Below are 25169 nucleotides of genomic sequence, written 5' to 3' on the forward strand. Positions count from 1 at the left end.
TGATGAAATGAAGTTTTAGTTCTCTCACTTTTGCGCGTTTCCGGCGTTGGGTTTTTGAGGTCAGTTCGTTCCTATCTCGTTTTTCACTTTGGATAAGTCGGAAAAATTAACTTTTGGAATACACTGATATCCTTTTTTTTTTCAGCCACGTCCACGATTTTAGCATCATTTTAAACACTGGAGGAAAAACACTTGGAGGAGCTCTTAATTGCTCCTTGGCTGCGTGAATAGGTATTGAATTGTGCGGACAGTATAAGCTGGCAAACAGTTTTCCGGCTATTCATAACGAGATCTGTTACTTTGAGAACATCAAAGAATTCCTCTACTTTCCCCCCTATATCAACTGCAGTGTTTCTGAATTGAGAATTATTATCCTCAAACAGAAAGAAAAACGCTCTGTTTTTGAAGTTAGGGAAGAGCTGATTAGAAATTTACCTTCAAGGTTGCCGCTTTGCGCCTTGTTACCGCTGAAGCTTTCATTTTCAGAAAGGACCACATTGTCATCGTCCTCACAACCTGCAGCGCTAGAAGTTTCTACTTCTTACTCTTTGGAAGCTCTGTGCTCAGGCGAGAGTGGTGTTTCAGCTCTTGAAAAGTCTAACGATTCGGTACTCGATCGAGGCTTCCCTTTTCCGTTTAGCAGGCGTGCTTGCTAAGAGAGGTTGAAATACCTCCACGGCTGACTCTTCTATTCTCGTAGCTCGGCTCTCAAAGCTTTCTTCAGCAACTGATGTTTCTACCAAAGGCTCCTCGGCGAGACTTGAAGGAATCGAGAGTGACAGTGGCTCTTCTGCAACCGAACTAGAGTAATCCATAATATCCATAGCCGTTCATGTATTCCTATTTCAGTTTGAAAAAACTAACAGCTTCCTCAACAGCGTGATGCGGCTGTCGGAAATTTGAAAACTCCTACGTCATCGGGCATACAAAAGAATTTCTTATGGGGTGTGCATATTAACCAATAAACAAACGATACGGCTTAAATGATCTCAATTCAAAATGGTGGTCGCACATTCTTCAGGGTTCATGCAGGTCAGCTATTTGACAAGCCAGGCTCAAAAAACTCAGTGAGTGAAAAGATAAGGGAACAACACGTGGTAGAGGGTCCTCGCTTCCTTACTCGAAAGAAGGAAAAAGGGAAAAGCGGCACTATTCCGACAGAAAGTGGTACTTGGCGAAAACAGAAAACGGAGAGGTGCGCCGGCACACTGCATCATTACAATAAATCATCCATTCTAACGCAGGATGGCACTGATCCTGGGTCTGTTGTTCACATGAAGCCTGCGAGTGAAGATCGAAGGAAACTCAAGGTACGTTTCGTTTCGAGAATTCTGAAAAATTTAAGCTTCAGTCAGAAGAAAGGAGAATTTGCTCTGAGAAAGATCATTTTGAGTTTGTACTAGATAAGGATCATTTTCTATCGTGCAATAGAAAAATAAGTTTGGAGGAAAAAATGTTCTTGTGTCTTAGATTAGCTGCATTTGATTTGGCTTCCAAAAAGGTCCTCACTGAGTAAACTTGGCCTGTCTATGGCAATAGATTTCCCTACTTTCGGCGTTTAGCTTACTCTGACCATTCACTCTCAATTTTTACTACCTTTTACATGAAATTTCCCACACAAATTTAAAGCATTTCGCAATGCGAGCACAATAGCAATCAATCTGTGACACTTTTCAAAAATGCCGCAAGAAAGTTCCGCTTCTGGTCTCCGTTTCCGCTAAACGTGTTTGGACGGAGCCGGCGATGCCGCATTTTCAATCGAATTTACTTTTCACACCAATGTAATTCGTAAAAGATACGGTAAAACGGTTTTATGATATTTCAAACGGCATTCATTGTTTCTTAGGTAAAATAAACCTCGGAAAAAGTCTTCTCCCGGACGTTTCAAGTTGTTCTTAAATCCCACCGACGACCTCAATAAACTGTTGTACCGAGAAATTTCTGACATTTCAAGATTTGGAAAACAAGTCAGAAAATTACTAGAAGTAGAATTGTTCCCCACGTCAAGTTCTGACAAACGACCTGTAAATAGTTCCTCTACCAGTGGCTGCGAGGAAAATCAAGCCAAAAAAACGGTGAGGTGAGAATGAGTCAAACTCTATTTCCGTACAACCAAGTGAACCATTTTCTTTTGATGCTGAGACCTTGTCGATTACGACGTTTGCGTCGACAAACGTAAACGTAAGAGCCAGTGTCATTATTATTGGCACACATCGAAAAGTGCCACAAATTGGTTTGTGGCTGAGAATGAGGTGGACCTCATGCAGCACATCATAAAGCTTTTCGTGCCTCTAAGAGGGATTGTATTATTGTTTGGAGACTCGTATACTCTAGGTAAGACACAATTATACAAATAAAATGTACTTAAGCTGCACATTTTACAGACATTGACTCCTTTATTTTCTATGCCATAATACAGTTACTAAATTTCTAAAAGAAGTGAGACAAAATTGCTGACTTGCAGTAACCTGCAGTCAAAATATCTGTAAACAATGCCAATACCTGCAAAAAGTAATAACTTGTTTATCCCTTATTTTTATGTGTTTCAGTGACTTTCTGCCTCAAACTGTCGGTTCAAAGGAACGTGAACTTATTATCCGTATGTAAGGACGAGAAGCCTGTTTCTGGTTTTAGGAAAGAAGCTGTCACGCTGAGCCGTCCAGCATGCAAGCCGGGATCAGGGTCCAAAGATAACGACGAGTGGAGAATTTGTTTAGCAAAACATGAAACAGATACTATTTTGAATATTCGAATGAGTATTACATGAAAATTTCCATAAACTTGTTTTGAAAAGGAATTTTGGACACTATAAACTTGTCACTATAAAATTCCATACACCCATTTTGGGCCAAGAAAGTTTGAAATTATTATAATTTTTTGCGTGTGAAAGGGTATTACATGGATATTTCCACGTACCGGTACCGCTTTGGTCAGGACTGTTTGATACTGTTTGTATACGAGGATAAATATTTCATTGAAATTTCCATAGATCATTTTGGTGAGACACTATCCGGCACAATGAAATCGTATAAGTATTACATGAAAATTTCCTTGTACCTGTTTAAATTGGTTCTGAATGATTGATACTGTTTGTATACGTAAATGAGTATTACATGGAAATTTCTATGTACCTGTTTTGATTAAGAATGTTTGATACTGTTTTGTATACGCGAGTAAGTATTGCATGTACATGGAAAATTCCATGGACCCGTTTAATGGCCAAAGGTGTTTGAAATTATTTTTTTACGCACAAATGGGTATTACATGGAAATTTCCATGTACCCGTTCAATTTTGTTTAATAATGATTGATAATGTTAAGTATACGTGAATGAGTATTACATGGAAATTTCCATTGCCTTTTTGTGTGGCACAGTTGTATTGAAATCATAAATACTGCTGACAAGTTTTCTTCTCTGAAAAATAAATCGACTTTTAAATGGTTTACTTAACCATTCGAGGGATATATGTGCTGCTGTTTGGGCGAGTTATCATAATATTAGGGTACCGTTCACCACTGATAACTGCAAAAGTAGACGCCAACATGCTCATTTTTTACTGTTTAGTAACAAGCTGAAAGAAACCGATTAAAATGTTTTGAAATTAACTGAAACAAATATAAATTGTGATGGCCGATTGAGTCACTGAAATTGTTGATTAAGCCGTAAGTCTTAGTTCATAGACAGCCGCTCGGTGATGTTGGCGATTCTTTGCTTTAACCTTAGTAACTATACCATGGCAAAGTTTGATTTTTTTCCAAAAAAAGTTCTTACTTCAGAAAATCTGTACTTAAAAAATTACGTGTTATATATTCTTTTGTAATTATTCGACGCGCGTCGGTACCTTCGCTCAATATCGTAACTTTATAAAGGGAAAATCGCTTATTTTCGTCTCCAAATCTAGTGGGAACATAGTCAAGGCGTTACTGAAAGTAAGTGCCGAATTTTTGGCGAAGTACCTTTTTATCACTGCGTTTTATGGGCAGATTGATATGTTGTTTGAAGGTGACCTCGTGGCCGCCATGGTGCGAGAATGGCATTTTAAAAAGCACTTCTTTCGGTTGAGAAATTAGAATATGTTTTTTAGTCATCGATATCGTGTAGTTTTAAATTTTAGGATTTATGTTGGGAGTAAGTACTCAAATAGGTTCTGAAAGCATCTGTATTTTGCATGCCAGTACAGAGTCGAACATGAGCATCTCTGGTTATTTGTGCAGAGGCTGTACACAGTTTTAACCCTGGAGGATCGTCTCCACTATTCATCAATTCGTCACTTGCAGCGATGATATCACTATTATCAACCCATGTTGATAATCGCTGCCTTTTGCGTGACTTAGTATTTGAATGCTCAAAAGGAGTCAAAAAAAGAGTAGCTATTGGATTGCTTACTGAAGGCTTCCCGTCTCGAAAATGATTGGAGCAGACGACAACACTCTCCCTTGACTTTCCTACTGAGAAATATTTTCTTCCCTTCTGAACCTGTCGAGACCATGCTTCAATTAATGATTGCTTGGGCTTGTGGAACGATAACTTCTGTGCATGTGAGTGGATGACCCATTTTTTCGGATCTCCTCTATCGTTGTTACAGCCGCCAACAGAACACCTATCTCCAAAATCCATTGAACCAGGGATTTCTCTTTGCCGAGTTATTGGTTTTTCAAGAGTATGTTAGCCTGTCTGGACGAAAAGGTTTAAAGAGCACGTAAACACATTTATTTCAATTTTTCCTCTGCACGATTAAGTTACTTAAATACAAAAAGTCATTCGGAAAAGCTGTACTCTGACCTTCTGGCATTATCTCGGCACGAGGTCACTTCCAAAGAAAAACGATCTCAATGTTCCCATAAAACGCAGAAAAGAAAAGGTTTTTCGCCGAGAGGAGAAAAAGTCACTCGCCTTTATTGATGTCTTCTCTTTTTCAGCGATGAATATTAATTTTTGTTCCTGAACAAAGCAAAAATTTAAACGAGGGTAGCGGTGCGCGTCTTCTTATCATATGAGATTCTATGGCTCGTTGCTACGCAACGAGGTTTTGTTTGACCCCCAACCAATATGGCCGATAAAACCGTGGAAGGGTCTATTATTGATATTGCAACTGCGGTACGTGAAGTTACAGCCAATACCAATTTCCAAGTTTGCGCATTTGATCTACACCGCGCCACTGTTTTTCAAATGCTTTGCAGTTATTTTTGTTCACTCCTCAACGTGTGTGAATCAAGAGCTTACTCTTTTCGCAATTCCGGTTTAATTATGCTGTGTACAGCTGGTTTGTAACAACAGTCCAGGAGAACTAGTAATTCAATCTCCCTTTCTTCCCATGCCTCGATTGGTTCTCGTGACTTGTATTATTTATGTTGCGGTTCGGGGAATTCCCTAAAGAGACAGTTCAGGTGGGAAGTGACAGATGCAAAACAAAGACAGGTTTTCTTTCACGTTCCGCTTCTCCTGTAAGAAATTGGATCGGCACGGAATATGGCGTTCAAATCGTAAAAGTAAGTAAAATTTAGGCATCCGAAAGTATTATGTGCGTAAAAGTTTTGTTTACAAGGTTTTAAACGGGGATAGCATTAAACTGCGTGTAAAATACGGTCCATAAATCGTAAGCATTTGGTGAAGTCCGATTATCAACTGAATGTGACTTTTAGACTCTCACATCCTATATTAATGTTTTGTTCACTCAACACCGCACAAGGATACTCCAGAGTTATGTTTAAACTTGATTGTGATCGAACGAGCAACAACCTCAAGTCTTGAATTGTAAGCCATTGCAGTCCAGGTGAAACCCGGATTCTCTGAAATAACTGAATGTAGTGTCCTGACTCGTTGAAATAACAATCATATTTTGTAACCCCAAAATTGTCTTCAGGTTTTCCCACCCGTGACAAAATATAACACTGTGGAAACCGACAAGGTTTGCGCAGCGAAACAAAGTATTTTCGATGCTTTGCGCTTCAAACCAAAGTGAGAGTCTTCTCCATCAGAGTTGCATCGCGGAAGTAATTTTTTTCCATTGTCCTGTTTTCGCCCAACGCATCCGACAAATTTCATTCTGTCTATTAACACCAGTACTAAATAAGACACTGAACAAAATCTTTGGTACCGGTGATGCTACTCTTAGTTTATCATTTAGAGTAACCTTAAGACCTATAAGAGCAGCTAGAAGTTTTTATATTGCAATTATTGCTAATAGGACGTTTCATCTTGAATAAGCAGTTTCATTTTCCATTTTAATACCTTTACAAGATGATGTACGTATTTTGTTACCCCTGTGACCAAATTTAATGCTGTTCGTTTGAAGCAGTAGTGTTGAAACGAAATACTAGTTTCAGACAATTTTATTTCAAAGCCTGGTCGACGTGAAATTGCAAATCAGTTACTACGCTTAGGATGCTTTGTTTAGTGGTGTGAAACTTTCGGTTTCGGGAAAAAATTCTTTGTTATGATCACTTCCCAGCCCAAAACCATATTAATTTAAAAGTATTTTGCAAAGATGGTTGCAATTCTGTGAAGACCTCGGCAGAGTTAAGAATTTCAATAAGATGAATATGGAGTTTCTCTGGATAAAGAAAGACAACTTGGAAAGCATAGCGATTATGTCAACGCCGTTTTAGAATGGAAAACTTATCAGACGCGATAGCAAAGTCACACAACGCACTCCAGTTTTAAATAGTTCTCAGTGGATTACACTTATGACTTGTCCCACGCCACATCCTGAGAAAGTAGGCCCTCAAACCACAGTTCACCACCGCTGAGATAACTTCGGTGAAAGTAATGACAAGGAAAAGTTTAATTTTCGCTGGAAATACAAAGTAATATCACCTAGGCAGAACTTTGATTCAGGCAGTTTTTATAGAAAGCATGCCGTTTCTTTGCCGAGGCCAAAGAAGACTTTTTTGATGTTGTTTGGGAGTGATGAGGTGGTGCATTTCGATCGTTTGGCGTCTGAAAAAATGCTTCATGATGGAAGGTTGGCAAGGGAAAAAGACTACGGAAAATTTCTGGCGCGAAGGTAAGAGAGACTAAATTAAGATATCTAGGAAAATATCATAAGCATTGATTTTGTCTGTGCGGTGGTACAGTATCGTAAACAAGTGATTTTGCTTTTATAAGTATAGAGTGTCAAGTATGCACTTTTAGTGGCAATCATAATTAAAGAAAAAGTTTTATCGGAATTTTTTCGTTTTAAACTGAGCCTCACTGGAAATGAGTGATTGATACAAGTTTTTCTTTTTTGATCAGAGAAAATCCCTGTTCGGTGTACAGAGGATGGAGTTTATGACGTGATGCCAGAAAACGCAAGCTTCCGTTGCATTACGTCTGAAAAAGCAAAACAAGGTCTCGAACGCGTGAACTGCAAGAAGAGAAAAATAAGCCTGTTGTAACTACCGAGCAAATAAAGTTATTTCTGTATCCAAATGAAAGGCACTATTTATATTTCCACCAACTTAGCGACATGTTTTCTGTCGAGAGGTTGTTGCTGTAAGGTTGTTCATCATGTACAACCTAATTAGCAACTCGACAGAGCTGAGACCCTAAAAAGGTTATAGGATCTCGTTTACAACAGTTTGTTATTTCATAAGCTAGGTGCTAAAGTTAATTGCGAAGAACTGGAGACATTACTGTCTGTGCCGTATGAAAAAAAAGTAGTCTCTACTATTGCGGGATGCCAATGTAAAGTTCATGCTATTGATGGTTGGCTTTTTCCCCTTGATACTGAGGTGTCACTGAAAATGTCATCGGTAATAAGAGAAGGATAAAAGCATGATAAACTTTCTTTGTTGGATTTCCGTTTGTTCTCGTTCCATTATTTACGTTCACTCGAATATTTATTCCTTTAAAATCCGGATTGAAAAACTCCTAGCAAAAATTTCAGCGCGCTCCTTAGCTGAGAGCCGTTATTTCAAGTAAGACAAAACAATAAGAGGAGTACATCTGATTAAAAAACTGAAAAGAATGGGAGGAAGCCGTGCAAGGGGACCTCACAGTAAGTAAGTAGTAAGTAGGTAAGTAAGACTTTATTTAATGTGGAAAACTGATAACCTAATGGCCCTCAAAAAAAACAAACTAATAGCAATAGTTGTAACAATATTAATAGTAATTAAAATAGTACAAAAGCCTTTATACATCGCAAAATTAGATTATAAAATGTGGTTATATACAGATTTTAAAATTTACATGAATAATTAGGCAAGAATTTGATTATTTAAAATTATTTTGAAAAGGGAACGCTTAAAGTTTTTTACCCTAGTACTCCGTTTGAGGTGCGCGCTTAGTTTGTTCCATTCCTTTGTTTCTCTCACAGTAAACGTTCGACCGCCTTTCTTACTTGTCTTATATTGAGGACAACTTAAGTTAAGATTACAGAAACGGGTTGATCTATTATGTGTGTCTGAGTTTCTGATCAGCAAATCATTTATATATTTAGGAGTTTTGCCATTCAGCCTTTTGTAGGTTAAAGTGCATTGGTTTACGTCTGATTCAGCTTAAAAGGGAATCCACTTTAAGGAGTTAAATAAGCCGACAGAAGGTGTTTTTATTTTATTTTATTTATTACAATTTAATGACACATATAACTTACTTACTTACTTACTTACTTACATTAATAGATAATAATACAAAAGAGTAAAAAGAAAGGTGCCATAAGGATGGTCCGCAAAAGAGATAAATCCCCATGCACGGCAGACCACCTTTAACAAAAAAACAAATCCAAACTAAAATCAATCAAATCTTGCAGTCAAATAATCCCTTACACCCCTTTTAAAACAAGAAACACTTGGAGCCTGACGGACCGATAGTGGCAGCCCATTCCACATGTGGACAATCCTATTAAAATAGCAAAACCTAAAAGTATCAGTCCTCGCGTAGTTCTTTTTTAATTTAAGTTCGTCCTTACCCCTCAACGAGTATCTTTCCGAATGTGAATAAAATTGGATATAAGAGGATATATCTATATTAATATACCCATTAAGAACTCTATAAAAAAATAGTACGTCAAAAAAGAAGCGTCTGTCCTCTAGAGATAACAGGTTCAGTTTTTCTTTACGAGTGTTGTAATCATCATCAGTTTTTAGAATAAACTTGGTGGCTCTTCGCTGAATCCTTTCCAATTTATTAATGTTTCTAGCCGTGAAGGGTGACCAGACAATAGTACAGTATTCCAATTGGGACCTTACCAAAGCACAGTACAACCTTCTTAACATGTTAACATCTTTCAGACCCTTGCATGTCCTTTTAATAAGGCCAAGAATCTTGTTAGCCTTGCTTGATATCTTATCAACATGAGCATTCCAGGACAACTTGTTACTAGTAACTAATCCAAGATCACAGAATTCAGATGTTTCTTCCAGAGAGCTCTCATTCAGCTTAAGGTCAGAACGAAAAGGCATACTTTTTTTCGTGATACGCATCAATTTGCATTTCTTTACATTAAAATCCATTAGATTTCGCTGACTCCAGATGTGTAGATTATTCAGGTCAGATTGAAAATCATGTTGGTCTGATGTACAGTTTATCAGTCTTGATGTTTTACAATCATCTGCGTACAGTGCGATTGTGTTTCCAGGCATAACCACATCCGGCAAATCACTAATGAATATTACAAAAAATAATGGCCCTAGTAGGGAGCCCTGTGGTACACCAGATGGGATAACAGACCAGGTAGAACTCTGTCCTTCAATAACAACCCTTTGCTCTCTGTGGGTCAAGTAATCCTCGCACCATCTTAGTAGGCTACCAGAGATGCCGAAATTACACAACTTCAGAAGAAGTATATCATGTGATACTCTGTCAAATGCCTTAGAAAAATCTAAGAACACGACATCCACCTGTAGTCCATCATCCAAGGCCTTTGTCCACTGATGGTGTGTTAATACCAACTGGGTAGCACACGAGCGACCCCTTATGAAACCATGTTGCCAATCTGTCAGGAAAGGGGCCACATGAGAATATATGGCATTATATACAATCTTCTCTTGGCATTTACTTGGAATCGATAACAGGGATATAGATCGATAATTCTCTACCACATCTTTAGCATCTGATTTAAACACAGGAGTGACATTAGCTCTTTTCCATGAAGAAGGAACTCTCCCACACCTGAACGACAAGTTAAACAGTAGAACCAATGGGTAAGATAGCTCCTCTGCACATTCCCTCAATATCCTCGCAGGAATGCCGTCTACTCCAGTTGCTTTATTAATGTCCAAGTTGCAGAGGATATTCTTAACTTCACTGTACGAAGTGAATACATCCATCAATAAGTTAGGATTAATCACATCAACATGAGAGCTGCCAGAGTTTGATGTTTTTGTAGAGAAAACGGAGCTGAAGAATTCATTGAACAGGGAAGCTTTTTCCACAGGATCTTTTGCAGACCTGGCTTTGCCAGAGTAAGTTATTACTTCTGGCAGTCTCTTGCTCTTGGACTTAAGAGAATGAAAAGACCAAAACTTCCTTGGATTAGTCTTCAGCTTATCCGATAGAGACTTTAAGTACTGGAAATACTTAAAGGAGATAAGACGTTTGGTCTGTTTCCTAAGAAGTTTAAACTTTGTTGTCACCTCAAGAGAAGCATTGGCCCTTAAACGCTTCCACAAGACTTTCTTTTTCCTCACTAACTTTAAGACCTCTTTATCTATCCATGGAGGTCTTGGCTTGCGTCTAAGCTTCATCTTTGGTACATGTTGATTGACTGCCGCGAGAACAAGATCTTGGAAATTCGCCGTACCTGAGTCAATATCCTCACAGGATATGTAGGAATCCCATAAAATGTGAGAGAATGTATTTCTTAGACCATCAATGTCAGCTTTATCATATCGGTAAACTAATCTTTGACTGTTTTTCGGCCTGTTGAACTTTTTCTTGATCGCGAAACAGACTGGGAAATGATCTGAATCAAATCCATTTGGGTGCACAGTAGTTCCTTCGATGAGTGATTCATGATTCGTCAACACAAGGTCTAAGATGTTACCAGATGATAAGGTATTAGTGGCACTGGGACGAGTGATATATGGGTTTGTTTGGGTGAGAAAATGGTCATCCAGGATTTCACAAAAAGTTTCAGTCAAATTGTCTAAAATAGTTGGTGATCCAGTAGACCAATCGACACAGGGAAAATTAAAATCGCCAGTGATAATTAAATCAGCGATTCCTGTACCAGAAGCTTTATTGAGAAATCTCCTGAATTCATCCAAGAACGTCTCTTCAGCGTCTGGTGGTCTGTAAAAAACTGCAAATAATAGACATCGTGTATTACTGGTCTTTAATTCACAGGCTAGCATCTCCGCATTTACCTCAAGATCGTATCTCCGTACACATGGCAGGTGTGATTTAGTTGCGAGCAACACTCCTCCACCACGCCTACCACGTCTATCCCGACGAAGGATACTATAACCCTCAAGATGTAGATCACGGTCATCAAATTCATTGTCTAACCAAGTCTCCGTCAAGGCAACAATGTCAAAGGAGTCCATTAATAACAAAGCATTTAGGTCGTTGATCTTGTTTCGAATACTCCTCGTATTTAATAATAAGCACTTGGAGAAGCCATTAGCAGAGTGAGGGGAAGATTCCGCAGAGACATCAGAGCTTAAGCTTACATTCTGCCCAGTTGAGAAGGACGACTCAAAGAATGAATCAGTGAAGTTAAAAGGCCACCCACAATTTTTGTCACAGAACCACTGCTCATCAGAAGACCCCAAGTCAATATAAGCCTGTAGATCCATGGTAATGCACTTTAGGTGGAACCATTTGTTACAACCATCGCAGAGAATCCCTTTCTGATTGGAGCGAACAGACTTCGTACATACATCACAAGGGCACTTCCAAAGAGGTTTTTTGCGAGTTGTGGATAATCCCGGAGATAATGACTGTTCTGGTCCAGGGTTTATTTCGATGTCTCCACATTGTACCAATCTTGAGATATTAAATGTAGAGACAGAATTGGGATATCGAGTCAGGTCTGTACCAAAATATCCCTTCGCACGTGTTCCAAGATGGCGGACTCGCGATGTCAATGCAACAAAGAAGTTTCGAGTCGTCTCCAAGTCTATGACATCCTCGATCTGGCGATTAAATGAAAGATCGTGATCTAACGTTACCCCTAAAAGTTTGAAATCAGTTACATGCTGAATGTTTCTTCCATTTAAGTTAATAGCTATTGTGGTAGAGGAGACAAGGTTCCGCAAACGCTTCGCTGTTACCAGCATGGACTTGTTTTTCTGAAAGTTAATGAAAATATCGTTTCGTGCCGACCACGCATCTAAACGTTTGAGATCTTGATTGAGAGCCTGTGTCAGATGAGGGTCATTTTACCCTCTAGAGGTTTTTGATAAAGCATCATCATCAGTATAAACGTCTAGTGTTAAATCACGTACACTTAAAGGCATGTAGTTCACAAGCAATTGGAAGAGAATAGGCCCTAAGATCGAAGCTTGAGGCACTCCTTGTAACAACTGTTTACTGGTGGAACAGCAGCCATTTATACGTACATATTATTCCCTTCGGGTAAGATATGACCCAAACCACTTAAGTGATAAATCATTGGCCCCATAAATAGATAGCTTCTTAAGTAAAAGCTCATGATTTATCATATCGAAGGCCTTTGTAAAATCAACAAAAGCTAAGCCATTGACCATATCATTATCCATATTAAAGAGCAGTTCATCAGTTAATTTAACTGAGTGCCGTTTCCGTAGAATGACTTGGTCGAAAAGCTGACTGAAGGTTGTATACCAAATCGTAGCTATGTAGGTATTTGCAAAGGGATGTTGAAACGTGTCGTTCAAGTATCTTCGAGAGAACAGGTGAAACAGAAATTGGTCGGTAGTTGCTTGTGTCCTCATGAAAGCCATTTTTGAACAAGGGAGTGACTTGAGCGGTTTTCCATGTTGATGGAAAGGAGCCAGTAGATATGGAAAGAATCATAAGGCGACAAAGGGGATGGGTGAGAACAGAAGCTGCTAACTTGAGAACCTTCGCACTAAGGCCGTCACATCCAATCGCCTTATTTGGAGGGACCTTGTTAATGAGACCAAGCATCTGTCCCTCAGTAAGAGGTGGTATTTCAAAGGACTAGTTTCCTGACTCTGACTTTACAAACTCATGGAGAGCCACATCATCAAGATCTAAATCTACGATGCACTGATTACCAGAGATAATCTGAGAAGCAATGTTGATAAAAGCGTCATTCATATATTCAGCAATTTCTTGTTTATCTGTTATGGCGCCTTGCTCCGTAATTAGTTGTCTGATGGTAACTCGGTCTTTCTTAACACCGCTTAAAGTCTTTAGCGCCTTCCAGATTCCTTTGGGGTTCCCTTTGTTCTTGTCTATTGTTTCCTGGAAGAAAGCATGTTTTATCAAATTTGATGTTTTGCATTTTGCACGAGTGTAAAAAGACCAGTCGATTGAAAGGTTTGTACGACGCACTATTTTCAGCAGACCATCTCTTTCACGTATCAATTTCAAAATTTCATCATTCATCCAAGGGGGGCTGACTTCGTAACGATAATGCCGCTATATCGACCAGGACGATTGAAGTAAGGTCACCCAAGGATTACGGAATTGCGCGGTTAGTTCCCAAACGGTGCTCAACTGCTTTGTGCACAAGGGACATGCAAGGAATGCGAGTGCGTAACTCAAAAGATGCGAAAAAGTGCAAATATTGCAGCGGAACTCACGAGCTCAAGCGAGAAAAATGCCCTGCTTATGGCAGAACATGCGGAAAGTGTGGAAGAAGCAATCATTTTGCAAAAGTTTGTATGCAGCGTGGACGAAAAAAAAAGCCTGACCCCCGCAGACCGGTTAACACAGTGGTAGGAGAGTGCTCTAATTACTCCGGTGAATCCTTATTTACGGTTCAATTAGCTCCGGAAGTTGAGTCAGAGCACGCCGTACATACTGCCGCTCCTTCTAAGATCAATACAGCAATGAGGATCAAGGGTGGAGCGGAAGTTGATTTTCAAGTGAACACTGGGGCAACGTGCGATGTTCTCAAGCTGAGTGCCATCAAGGGAACTAAATATGAATGCCATCATGCCAACCAATCAAGTCCTCAAGATGTATAATGCCTCTACCTCAGGCCACTGGGGAAATTTAAGGTTCAATTGACGAACCCCGTGGATAAGAGAAAGTTCATAGTAACCTTTACCATAGTAGAAGATGAGCGCTGTGTCAACCTGATCGGAAGCAGAATTGCCCAACACATGCAGTTAATCACCGTCAGGAATGACAAGATTCAGTCTCCAAGTCTAGAAGCAGCTGAACATGCGCCTACAGCGGACATTAATGTGGCAAGTAACCAAATGTTTAGAGGGGTTGGTCTTGAACAAATTTTCTCGGAGTTCAAAGACGTGTTTGAAGGTCTGGCAATCTTGGAAACCAGTTGCAGCTTGAAGTTGATAAAGATGTTAGGCCTGTTCAGCAGCCATTAAGAAGAGTTCCCGAAACCATGAGGAAACCACTGAAAGAATACCTAGATGAGCTTGAAGCTAAAGGGATCCTAGAGAAAGTAGAGAGACCTACTGAATGGGTGAACTCTATGGTAATTGCAAGGAAAACCAATGGCAAGCTCCGCGTTTTCCTAGACCCCAAGCCCCTCAACAAAGCACTAAAGAGATGCCATTTTCCAATGCCAGTGATTGAAGACATCCTACCTGAGTTTGGCAAAGCCAAGATTTTTACAAAAGTGGATTGCAAGGATGGTTACTGGCAGATAAAGCTTATGGAAGAGAGTCCTTTGCTCACAGCGTTTGCCACACCCTTCGGCAGATACAAATGGAATCGAATGCCCTTTGGAAATTCGCCTGCTAGTGAGATATTCCAACTACGTCTACATGAGGCAGTTGAAGGCCTGGATGGAGTGTATACGATAGCAGATGACATCCTTGTAGCCGGTGCTGTAGGCACGATGCAGGAGGCGATAACAGATCATGATCTCAAGATAAAGAAACTGTTGGAAAGATGCCGTGAGCGCAAAATTAAGTTAAACAGGCAGAAGGTAGCATTTAAGCAAACAGAGGTGCCCTACATTGGCCATTTACTAACCTCAGAGGGACTGAAAGCAGACCCGTCCAAAGTTGGTGCAGCGCTCAACATGGAGAGGCCGACGGATGTATCTGGTGTCTAGCGCATTATGGGTACCGTAAATTACCTAGCAAAGTTCCTGCCGAGTCTGTCCGAAGTGTCAGAGCCTCTCAGGCTGCTCACAAGGAAGGAAGTAGAGTTTACGTGGGACAAAGTCCATGAGAGAGCATTTGATAGGATCAAGGAGATTGTGACAGCTTCACCGGTACTAAAATACTATGAGCGATGTACAGAAGGATCTAGTCATTCAATGTGATGCAAGTAACGGGGGTCTTGGAGACGCGTTACTCCAGGATGGTAGACCACTGGCATATGCAAGCAGGGCCCTAACCCCAGCCGAAAATAATTATGCTCAGATAGAAAAAGAGCTTCTTGCTATTGTGTTTGCAACTGAAAGGTTTCACCAGTACACCTATGGGAGGCAAGTGATTGTATAGTCCGACCACAAGCCTTTGGAAACGATATTTACTAAGCCACTAGTGTCTTCCCCCAAAAGATTACGGAAAATTATTTTGAGGCTGCAGCGCTACGACCTAGACGTGCGATACAAGAAGGGAAAGGAGCTACACCTCGCAGATACCCTAAGTCGGCATTTTCCCAAGTTGACCGGAACCACGAGAGAGCACCAGGAGCATGTCCTGCTAACCAGGTCAGCCTTTGAAGAGGGATAGGAAGTCGAACAAGACATTCAAGAAATAAATCACCTCCTAGTGAATGAGCACGAGGCAGAAACGTTCCGTGCCGAGACTAAGAAAGATGACGTTCTTCAAGCTGTGATGGCTGTAGTACGGTCCGGATGGCCAGCGGACAAGAGAAATCTGACTCCAGCAGTGGCAATGTACTATGATAGCCGTGATGAATTGGTGGTTCAAGATGGATTGCTCTTTAGGGGAGACGGGCTTGTAATCCCTAAGACCCTTCGGAAGCGTGTGCTCCCGGCGCCACACTCTAGTCATCAAGGGATAGAATCGACCCTAAGACGCGCTAGAGAAACAATTTACTGGCCAAAGACGAAGAGGGACGTAAAAGATTTCACTTCCAGGTGCGAAACCTGTGCTACATTTAGTACGAGACAGCAGAGGGAGACGCTTATCAGCCATGACGTTCCAGATCGCCCTTGGGCGAAAATTTCAACAGACCTGTTTGAGCTGGACCACAAGAGTTACATGGTGACAGTAGATTATTTCTCGATTTTCTTCGAAGTTGACAGGCTGTATGACCTGAAGGCCACTACTGTTGTTAAGAAGCTGAAGGCGCACATGGCTCGATATGGCATTCCCGACGAAGTCATATCAGACTGTGGTTCACAGTATACCAGTAGAGAATTTAAAGCCTTCACCAGAAAGTACGGGTTCAAGCATGTGACCACGAGTCCCTACCATCATCAATCCAACGGCAAGGTTGAGTCTGCAGTCAAGGAGGTACAAAGAATCCTCAAAAAATCTGCAGAATCCGGAACTGACCCCTACTTGGCGCTTCTGGCTCATCGCAACGCCCCACAGGAAGTCTTTGGTACCAGCCCTACCCAGCGCCTATTAAGTAGAAGAACAAAGACAAATCTCCCTACTTCTGGCACTGAACCTACTGAAGCCTAGTTTAGCCGAGGGCGTCTTAGAGAAGGATAGGCTGAGGAAGTTGAAGCAGAAGTTTTATTAATACAGATCAGCGAAAGACCTATCTGATCTTGAAACGAATGACGTTGTTCGGATGCAGCCCTTTCGACTGGGTGAGAGGAAATGAAAGAAAGCGAAAGTTGTGAAACCACTTGGAAGAAGGTCCTATGTGGTAGAATCGGGAGGTCAGCTCTATATTAGGAATCGCAGGCATCTGAAACGCGCTGCGGGATCCGATAGCTCACTGGCTGAGGAAATGTCCAGTGACCAGCCTACCGTGGAGAACAACACGAAACCGTTGATTAACCGGCCCGTGACTGAGAATAACACAACACCGTCGATCAACCAACCCGTGAACAAGAAAAACACCACGCCGTTGATCAGCCAGCCCGTGACTGAGAACAACGCAACATCCGCAACCAGTAGAGGCCCGCCCTCCAGACAACAAGTGGAGCAGCAAAGTAAAAAGCGCACAACACCCATAGATGCGACCACCAGCCAACAGGCGACGGACGGTGAGTGCGGTGTACGTACGAGAAGAGTGAGACTGGTGAGGCCACAAAGTCGGTTCAAGGACTTTGTGACTCTAAGAGGGACCTATAAGTGAACACTTTATTTTATTAATTCTTATTTTCATTTTAATTTTTTATTCTCTTTTTTCGTTTAAGGGAGGATGTTACGATATGTAAATGCCTGCTCGAAGGTGTGGTGTTAACTCCCTTAGGTCGTGCATAAGCTCGTGATATGTTAATTAGTTGATCGTGTATTTAAAAGGAACTCGGTATTTGCATGTTACTCTCTTCCTTCGGGTTTCTGGTTTAGCTGTTGAATAAAGACTTCAAACACTTGCTGTCTATTGTCATTTCTGTGGTTCTAAGTGGCGAATTTGAGCGATTTGGTAGACTTTGCGTTAAGTGTTACTTTACTGTATAAGAAGGAGACAAGGATGGAAAGCTCGTTTTCGACCGCTCCAGCGCGAAGCCGATTTTCACCCAGAAATTAGAATCGTCCGGCTTTCAAATCAAACACCAGATAAACTAAAAGGTTGACGCTTCTTCTCGTGTCATTCAATCGAAGATCCATTCAAAATCCAAGCGCTAACCGCCAAAAAACTTTCGAGAAATGCAGCTTTCCAAGCGATCGGCACCGCGGTATAAACCTCACACCAGGCTAGTCAGGTAGATGAATTGCCGGCGCGAATATGCCCCTGACTCCCCTCTCACATGAGGCATTTGAAACAGGGCATTGTTTACCATCATCCAATCAGCGTGGAGCAAACAGCGTGACGGTTGTCCGCTGGCACACCAATTCTGTGCCGCGGAATAATGTGGATATATCAACAAAGTTGAAATGGTAAATTGGCCACCGTAACGATTACAAAAGCTGACGTTTCGAGCGTTAGCCCTTCGTCGGAGCGAATGCCGCGGATGCTGATCGCTTGGAAAGCTGCATTTCTCGATCTTCGATTGAATGGCACGAGAAGAAGCGTCAACCTTTTGGTTTATCTGGTGTTTGATTTGGAAGCCGGGTGATTCTAATTTCTGGGTGAAAATGGGCTTCGCGCTGGAGCGGTCGAAAATGAGCTTTCCACCCTTGTCTCCACAAAATCTACCAAATCGCTCAAATTCGCCATTTATAACCACAGAAACAACAATAGACAGCAAGTGAGGTAGGCTTACATTTATTTTGAGCCTAACATAGACATTCCTGATATAAGTTTACGATATTATGACTCTTCAATATTCTCCCATACATTTCTTTATATTTCGAACAAACGACCAGACACGCCGCTTGTGTGGGCTTCCTGTGCTTTATGGTGATTGGTTGTAACCAAATGAGCGCCGAATTCAAATTATGAGACACTGTACACCTACTGGAACAATTCTCTGTAACTTGCTGACGTGATCAGGCTGAGCTTTAGAAGAGAGAAAGAACACGAAGGTGAGGCCGGCCTTTATCTCCTAGCTATGAACCATTCAACATAAAAAAATTGCATTGTATCAAGATGGGAAATCTTAGAGAAAATGTAGAGTGCGCAATAACGCTGGAAGAGTGCTATTAGAATGGGTCCAAAACGCGGGCTGAAAAACGTCCATTAAGATCGCCTTGTGGTCAAATTCTCAGTAACCTAGGAGTTAACTTAATTACCCCAATACAAGCTTTATTTTTGAGGATTTTAAAAGGAATAGCAAGTAAACTTCAGCCATGTGTGCTTGTGTATAAAATACATCGTCCAGCACAGCGTTCGACTAAGGATTCAGTAGCACATGACATGACATGAAACTCCTAAAATTAATTACGCCAATTCATCGTTAGCTGCTTCAGAAGTATAAACCCTTCGAGAAACAAACTTCTCGCAAAATGGCCCACAGACGTGGGCGAAGGTTTCTTTAATTCTCTGGTCTCGATTCTTCAACTCCTCTTGCGGAGTTACCGCCTCGAAATGAAGTCTCAGCAAATCAAGGTTTGGCGGTCGATTTCTTGTCACTCACGGGAAAATTCGCAAAAATCACATAAGGGTTAATTCCCCTCCTACGTCTACTGTCTCATCGTTATACATAAGAAACACATAAAATGCACTGGATAAGCTTCTGCCATTCATTCTATGGTGAAAAATTTCCCCAATTTAAAAGATTTACTGTTTGCAGACGACATAAAAGCACGCTTCGGCTAAAGCGAGTATTGAAACTGAAAAACGACTCTACATCCGTAGTTGATTCCTTACGAAAATTTGCATAAGATTGTAATGCAAAACCGGAAAACTACCGTGACCCTGACTCATAAACAAAACAATGAAACGTCCACAACCGGTATAGGGAAATATTTTACCCTACAGAGTTGTTCAAAACGTTACTGAAATAAGATTTAAACCCGTCTACTTGGAAGTAACGAGAAGGTCGAAAGATGAATCCTTTTTTCATTCACACCGCTCTGTGACTCTCAGTCATGATTACTTCAGAGTTGTCATTCGTTATCGACCGCGTCGTATTCGTCTCAAGTGATGTCTCAGCGCAGTATACATAATACCTTCTATAACTCCGCGTTCCATCCCGACTCAGTGGTCCCAATATGGTTAATTTCCCCACTTCGGTGCGTAATTGTATCACTATCCTATAAAGAAACTACTATACAAAATTGCTTTTCAATTTTTCTCTGGGACAAGTCAGTACTGAAGCATCAGTTTGTCTTTTACAACAACAAGTTTGCGTTACATCTCAATTCCGGCAGAAGGAATATTCTAAGCTGCATGCTTCCTCGAACAGTGGCAAAAATATATATTTATTTAGCTTTGTAAATTAAATTGCAAGGCTTTACATCGCAGCACTTTGCAAAAGGCCCGGGAATTGAGCTACTGAATAGCAAGTGTAAATCGCTCAACTGATATAAAATATGGTCATGGCTTTGGAGGGAAACATGCATAGGCTGAGAACTTTTTTTCATTGTGGGGCTCTTCCAGTCTTTTCTTGTTTTTGTTGCTGTTTTTTTTAATGTTTATTTTAAGTGCTTAATACTATACTTGCCTCCTTGTTTACGTTTTTGGCAATCTACCTCGCAAATGGATATTTATAGCCGAGCGTAAAAGTGATGCTGCGCTTTAACTGACTTTCCTTAAATTTTGATCAAACGCGAGTATGGGAGTGTAAAGTTTGCATCATAGAACTGTGAAGCTCTCACGGCTTGATGGGTTCCCGATATCTTTTTTCAATATAGACGCTTCTCAGTAGCTCTGCTACTCTCACGGCCGGATCATAACTGTAGGATACTTTGTTGAGTCTGGGTCATCAACAAAGTTAGCAAAATGTTATCATTAGAAGTTACTCTTCGAAAAAAAATGTAAGTTCTCCAAATAGAATGTCCCAGAAAAACAGCAATTTTGGTCCACTCAGAAAAAAAGTGAATAATGTCCGTATTTAATATCACTAACATCGAGTCAAGAAAAACTTTACAGCCCCCCGTACCCGGCCTCTTTAACTTCATTGACCCACGCTTCCCCTTCCCGATATCGATGTCGTTAAAAACTGGATAAAGCGAGCAGTAAGCACGAATAGACGAGAAATATCTACCAGCCAAATTTGTAATAACGGAACTCCCTTAATCCGACGCACAATAATGATATTCATCGCGTTAAGTCATCAGTCAGAATATGCCTTGAGATGCTGTACTCTAGATTCCTTACTTCATTAGTTCCGTGGGCCATTTCTTATAAGTGTAAGTAAAGTAATATAATTCTCTTATCGCTTCTCGCCCCTATTTATATATACTTGAAGTTCATGATCCATATTCAAATATATCGCGGTGTAAATACCACAGAAGTCTAGTCTCTTGAAACACTTTAGGCAGGTAAAAAGCAATCTACTTTAAGCATAAATAAGAATCAAACCTCTTCCCAACCAACTGCAATGGCTACCTTATTAATACGGCAACAACCCGTTGAATGTGCAGCAAGAAGCACGTCAAAACATTAAGTTGAGAATATATAAACAGAGGATGATTACATCGTTATATTTAAAATTAACGCTACAGGTCTCACCTGATTCAAAATTATTTACATATTTTGGCTGAGTAGAAGCCTTTGTCGCATCAACTTGTGCAAACCTGCTACTTTCATGGGTAGACTCCATCAGATTTAAAATGTAACTGTCTAACATGACATGGCGTGACTCGAAAAACTAGAATACGACGAGGCTGGCTTCGAATCTGACACAAATATAATTAAATTTCTTTTCACTGATAATTTCTTCAAAACAGCCACTGTCTGAGAGACCCGGTATGGAAGGAGAAGGCATTCATAGAGGCAGCCTCTGAGACACGCTCCGAAAATCCTGGGAAATTACAAAATATATATGTTCGCACATTGATTCAATATACCGCAAAGGAGCTCCGGCGCAGAGTTTTTAACTAGGATCTTTCTATCTAAAAATACTTCATCCTACTGGTTTTGAATCAATACTCCAAATGGTGTCAGAGCAACTGAATTATCATAGTAATTAGAGCTTAGGTGTCACCTCCAATGTCTTTTATTTCAGAAACAAATTCGTTGGCAATTCCAGGTCTCTAGTACTTAGTTAGGGTTAGGGGTTGACCGAAAGCCGTTTAACGGCCAAAAAATTTAGCCGTTACGCGTAAAAATTGACTGATTTAACCGTTGGCCGTATATTGACCAAAATTGTAACCGTTAGCCGTAAAATCCTCGGAGACGCTGTTATATAAGAGAGACATTGCGATCGACTATGTAATACTTGCACATTATTGATAGACAACAGAATCGCTGTCTGTGCAAAATTAAAGAAATGCTGATGAAATACGGCAACAAAAATAATTTTGTTACGTTCCCTATTTACAGCCAACGTGTTAGACTGTGATCAGAATCGACTGCAGTAAATGGTGTTTCACTACAAAACTGAAAACAGTGAAACCAACCGGAGAAACAGATCGTCAAATGACTTAGCTGCAGAAGAAGGAAGATCTGAGTGTATGTAATATTATTGCTTTATATTATGACATTTCAGTGATTCGTTAACGTACTATAGTAACTAGTTTTCCTAGTTGAAAAAGCCTTGCAGGTTTGATGATATTTACAGCTAATGCCAAACAGAAATGGCAAGAGCAACTAGCATTGATTTCCTGCACATCAACAAGCCTTTGTTTTATACTATTACACCGATCTCGAGGTCATTTGTGTTTCGAAAATAGATCAATTAGCTACATAATTTTGACGGAATTTGTGAAGGATTTTGAACATGAAGAAAAACGAAAGGAGCGAGTTATCAAAACACGAAAAACACTCCAGAAGAAAGAAACAGACAGATAAAAGAATGGAGAAATAAGAAACAAGGGAAGCAAATACCGAATTCAGCGAATAAAAATGTGAACTAAAATCATTCAACTGCGAAACAAAAAACAAAACTAGTTAAAAGGTGGAACCGGAGTAGCAAATTACGCATGCGCTATATCACAACAAGTGACCCAGCACAAAACAGACATCCGTTCTGTGACTGACCACACATCTCTACAGTTTACCAGAAGAGAGCATCACTTGAACTGCAACAGAAGAAAGACAGAAACTACCCTTGCCATTTTCGTCAGAAGAGAATAATGCTCATTCATCGTCACGTTTTCAGAATGATAACTCGATGCTCCTTGGCAATCGTACAGTTGAGCTCCTCGTTATTTTTTTCGTTATGCCGGTATATCCTCGTGCCGAATAATCAGAACAAACCAGATCCTGTTGAACATCATTGGCCTGAAGGTAGGAGCACGTCAGTTTGGTACATAACTACGAATCGTTTTGATCTGAGGGAGAGATTAATTTTTCAAGTTAAAGACTTGAGATACCCAAAGATTAATTTTTTCGATTTCTCTCTGACCAAACTACCATATGCAACTTTATGTATCAGTAATTTCTAATTCTCAATAAGTTACGGAATGAATTCGTGCAACATTTTCAATGAAACTTTTATGCACTTCACACATTTGCTCCTTTTCTTTTTGTTAGGTACAACCCCAGTTCAGTGCACAGAGTATGTGGCAGATGACCTTCTGGTTTGAAAAAAGAAGATGTGAACACGGACGAGAATCCGACTAGAATGTTTGGTGTTGTAAATTGTGTAAAACTCAATTATGGAACATTTTAACAAAATACGTAGTTGACTTTAGATCAAACAGTTTAAAAACTCAAGTAATCAACAATCATATATACGCACAATCGACATTCGTACATACAAGCAATCGATAATCGTACATGATGCATATGATCTTCTTAGGTCCAAGGGCCTGTGTTTCATTTTTTCTTTAATGCCTCACTACACTTGTCTTATTTACCTGCTACGAGTTCAAGTTCATTTCAAATTCAGAAGCAATTGATGAAAATATGCAAATTTTTGAGGTACAACTGAATTCGGGGATTCCCCTTTCTTAACCCTTTTCGTCCTAACGTCACATATGTGTGACGATAAATGCGGCTGACCGATGCTGAGCCCGCTAGGGGTGAAATACTTGATTGCAATAGCCCCCCTCTGCCTCATTTGAAGCCTGGCGATTTTTGTCGGTTTCTTCGGTGTTTTTCATGTGAATTTGCCTGCTTTTGACCGAAAAAATTGCGATTCTTTTCTGTTCGAGTTTTCGCGCGAAGTTCAGGAACAGCTGATCAGTAATGGCTTCAACTTCTGGAAGTGAATTTGTAGTAAATTCGGCTGCAGAGACTTCTCAAAACGTGGATTTAGTGTTCGTAGACGAAGATGAAATGCCATTGACTTCTGTAGCTATAGGCACGGCATATTTAGAGCGAGAGTCTGACGAGGAAATTGACTCAGACTTTTATCAGACTGACTCTGACGAGGAAATTGACTCAGACTTTTATCAGACTGACTCTGAGGCTGAAGAAAGTGACGAAAATGAAGAATTACAACAAGCAGGGCCTCCCAGGAAGCGGAGACGTACAGCACAGGGCGAAAACGATGTTGTCAGAAGCAGAGAGTACAAGAAAAAATGTTGCATTTGGAAATTAGTTTTATCGACTACACTGTAAATTCTAGATCTAAAACGCTCACAGAGTTCTACTAGCACACGGAATCAGGCCAGATTTTCCCATATTAAGTCGCTTCGTTCAATTGAATATCGCATCGTTACATTCCGGGAACATGTCTAAAGTCAAAAGCAATCGGGGGAACAACTAAAGAAAGTTTAAATTACTTGTTGTTATCGTCTGCGTCGTCCATATCCCAATTGTCGGAGTAGGGTTGTGCCTCGACTCGTTGGAATTTCAATTGTTTCAGTTATTCTAGTTCCTTATTCTCACCCATATTCACACTTATCACTTCTCTAACTGACTGGGCTTAAGTTGTGATCAACATTTCCTATGCGCCTTAAACTTGGATTGTTTCCTCGTAAGCCGTGTAGCGAAGTGCTGCAAAGTGTTGCTACGGAACTTAGAATGCTCGTGTTGTTTACAAAAGCTCACATAACAAACCTGCCTTAGTTATTGAATCGAAGGGAAGACAAGCACACTATCGACAAGTAAACAAAATCCCTCATAGCTCCTACTTCATCGTTAAGAGTGACGCTTAGATCCCATCAAAATGTTAAAGATATTTTTTAAACTCGAGCTTTTTATATTAACTTTCAATTTCGTTTGTATAAATACGGTTCGTAGAAGAAGTGACTTGGAATAACATTTGACGATAAAAAGGTGCGACAAAACGTTGCTTGATAACATTGTAAAATTTAGAAACGATAAAAAGCAATAGAAAGCTAAAATCGACGACGTTTCGACGTTAACATAACGTCATTATCAAGTCAAGAATGAAGAAAAATAAGTTAAATAAGTTAAATGAAGGTAAATAAGAAACTTGGTGGCAGCATCAGTATCTGACATTCTTGCAAGAGTATCATCAACGTATCTTCTGTACAAATGAGGCATCAAGCCATCACGTGTGAGTTTCTCTTCGAGGTGGCACATGAAGACGTTCGCCATTA

At 40.3% G+C, this 25169-nt stretch overlaps 4 protein-coding genes across 11 annotated transcripts in view; 3 read left to right on the forward strand and 1 right to left on the reverse strand.

Annotated features, from left to right (window-relative positions):
* The first annotated feature begins 31 nt into the window (after positions 1 to 31).
* On the forward strand, positions 32 to 3462 carry LOC148732351 (uncharacterized). Of its 4 annotated transcripts, XR_016000279.1 has the most exons (4): positions 32 to 231; positions 1022 to 1310; positions 1847 to 2080; positions 2550 to 3462. XR_016000279.1 is itself a non-coding variant. In XM_088757740.1 (3 exons), exons 1-2 carry the CDS (start codon positions 984 to 986, stop codon positions 1853 to 1855), a joined length of 336 nt encoding a protein of 111 aa, XP_088613866.1. In that variant the 5' UTR covers positions 363 to 983; the 3' UTR covers positions 1856 to 2080; positions 2550 to 3462. The 4 variants fall into 4 exon arrangements, 3 of the variants coding, with proteins under 3 accessions (XP_088613866.1, XP_088613867.1, XP_088613868.1); XM_088757740.1 differs by lacking the exon at positions 32 to 231 and having other exon boundaries at positions 363 to 1310; XM_088757741.1 differs by lacking the exon at positions 32 to 231 and having other exon boundaries at positions 363 to 1310; positions 1847 to 2075.
* A 1921-nt stretch (positions 3463 to 5383) lies between these two features.
* The window catches only part of LOC111347413 (TNF receptor-associated factor 2), a 33907-nt gene continuing 14121 nt past the window's right edge, over positions 5384 to 25169 (forward strand). For 2 of the 5 annotated variants that reach the window (XM_088757354.1, XM_088757358.1), the window contains exon 1: positions 5384 to 5489. The gene's annotated coding sequence lies outside the window, so the exon portion shown is untranslated. Of the gene's footprint in view, positions 5490 to 18388; positions 18636 to 22038; positions 22168 to 25169 lie in introns of those variants that run through there. The other 3 variants (XM_088757355.1, XM_088757356.1, XM_088757357.1) reach the window with 3 other exon arrangements.
* Positions 8755 to 13479, reverse strand: LOC148732352 (uncharacterized). The gene is made up of 3 exons (XM_088757838.1): positions 13093 to 13479; positions 9171 to 12059; positions 8755 to 8820 (listed from the first exon to the last, which is right to left on the reverse strand). Exons 1-3 carry the CDS (start codon positions 13477 to 13479, stop codon positions 8755 to 8757), a joined length of 3342 nt encoding a protein of 1113 aa, XP_088613964.1.
* LOC148732353 (uncharacterized) lies at positions 22621 to 24843 on the forward strand. Its single transcript, XM_088757359.1, has 2 exons — positions 22621 to 22944; positions 23191 to 24843. Exon 2 carries the CDS (start codon positions 23848 to 23850, stop codon positions 24220 to 24222), a length of 375 nt encoding a protein of 124 aa, XP_088613485.1. The 5' UTR covers positions 22621 to 22944; positions 23191 to 23847; the 3' UTR covers positions 24223 to 24843.

The sequence above is a fragment of the Stylophora pistillata genome, chromosome 4, assembly GCF_964205215.1.
Source record: "Stylophora pistillata chromosome 4, jaStyPist1.2, whole genome shotgun sequence".
Lineage (NCBI taxonomy): Eukaryota > Metazoa > Cnidaria > Anthozoa > Scleractinia > Pocilloporidae > Stylophora > Stylophora pistillata.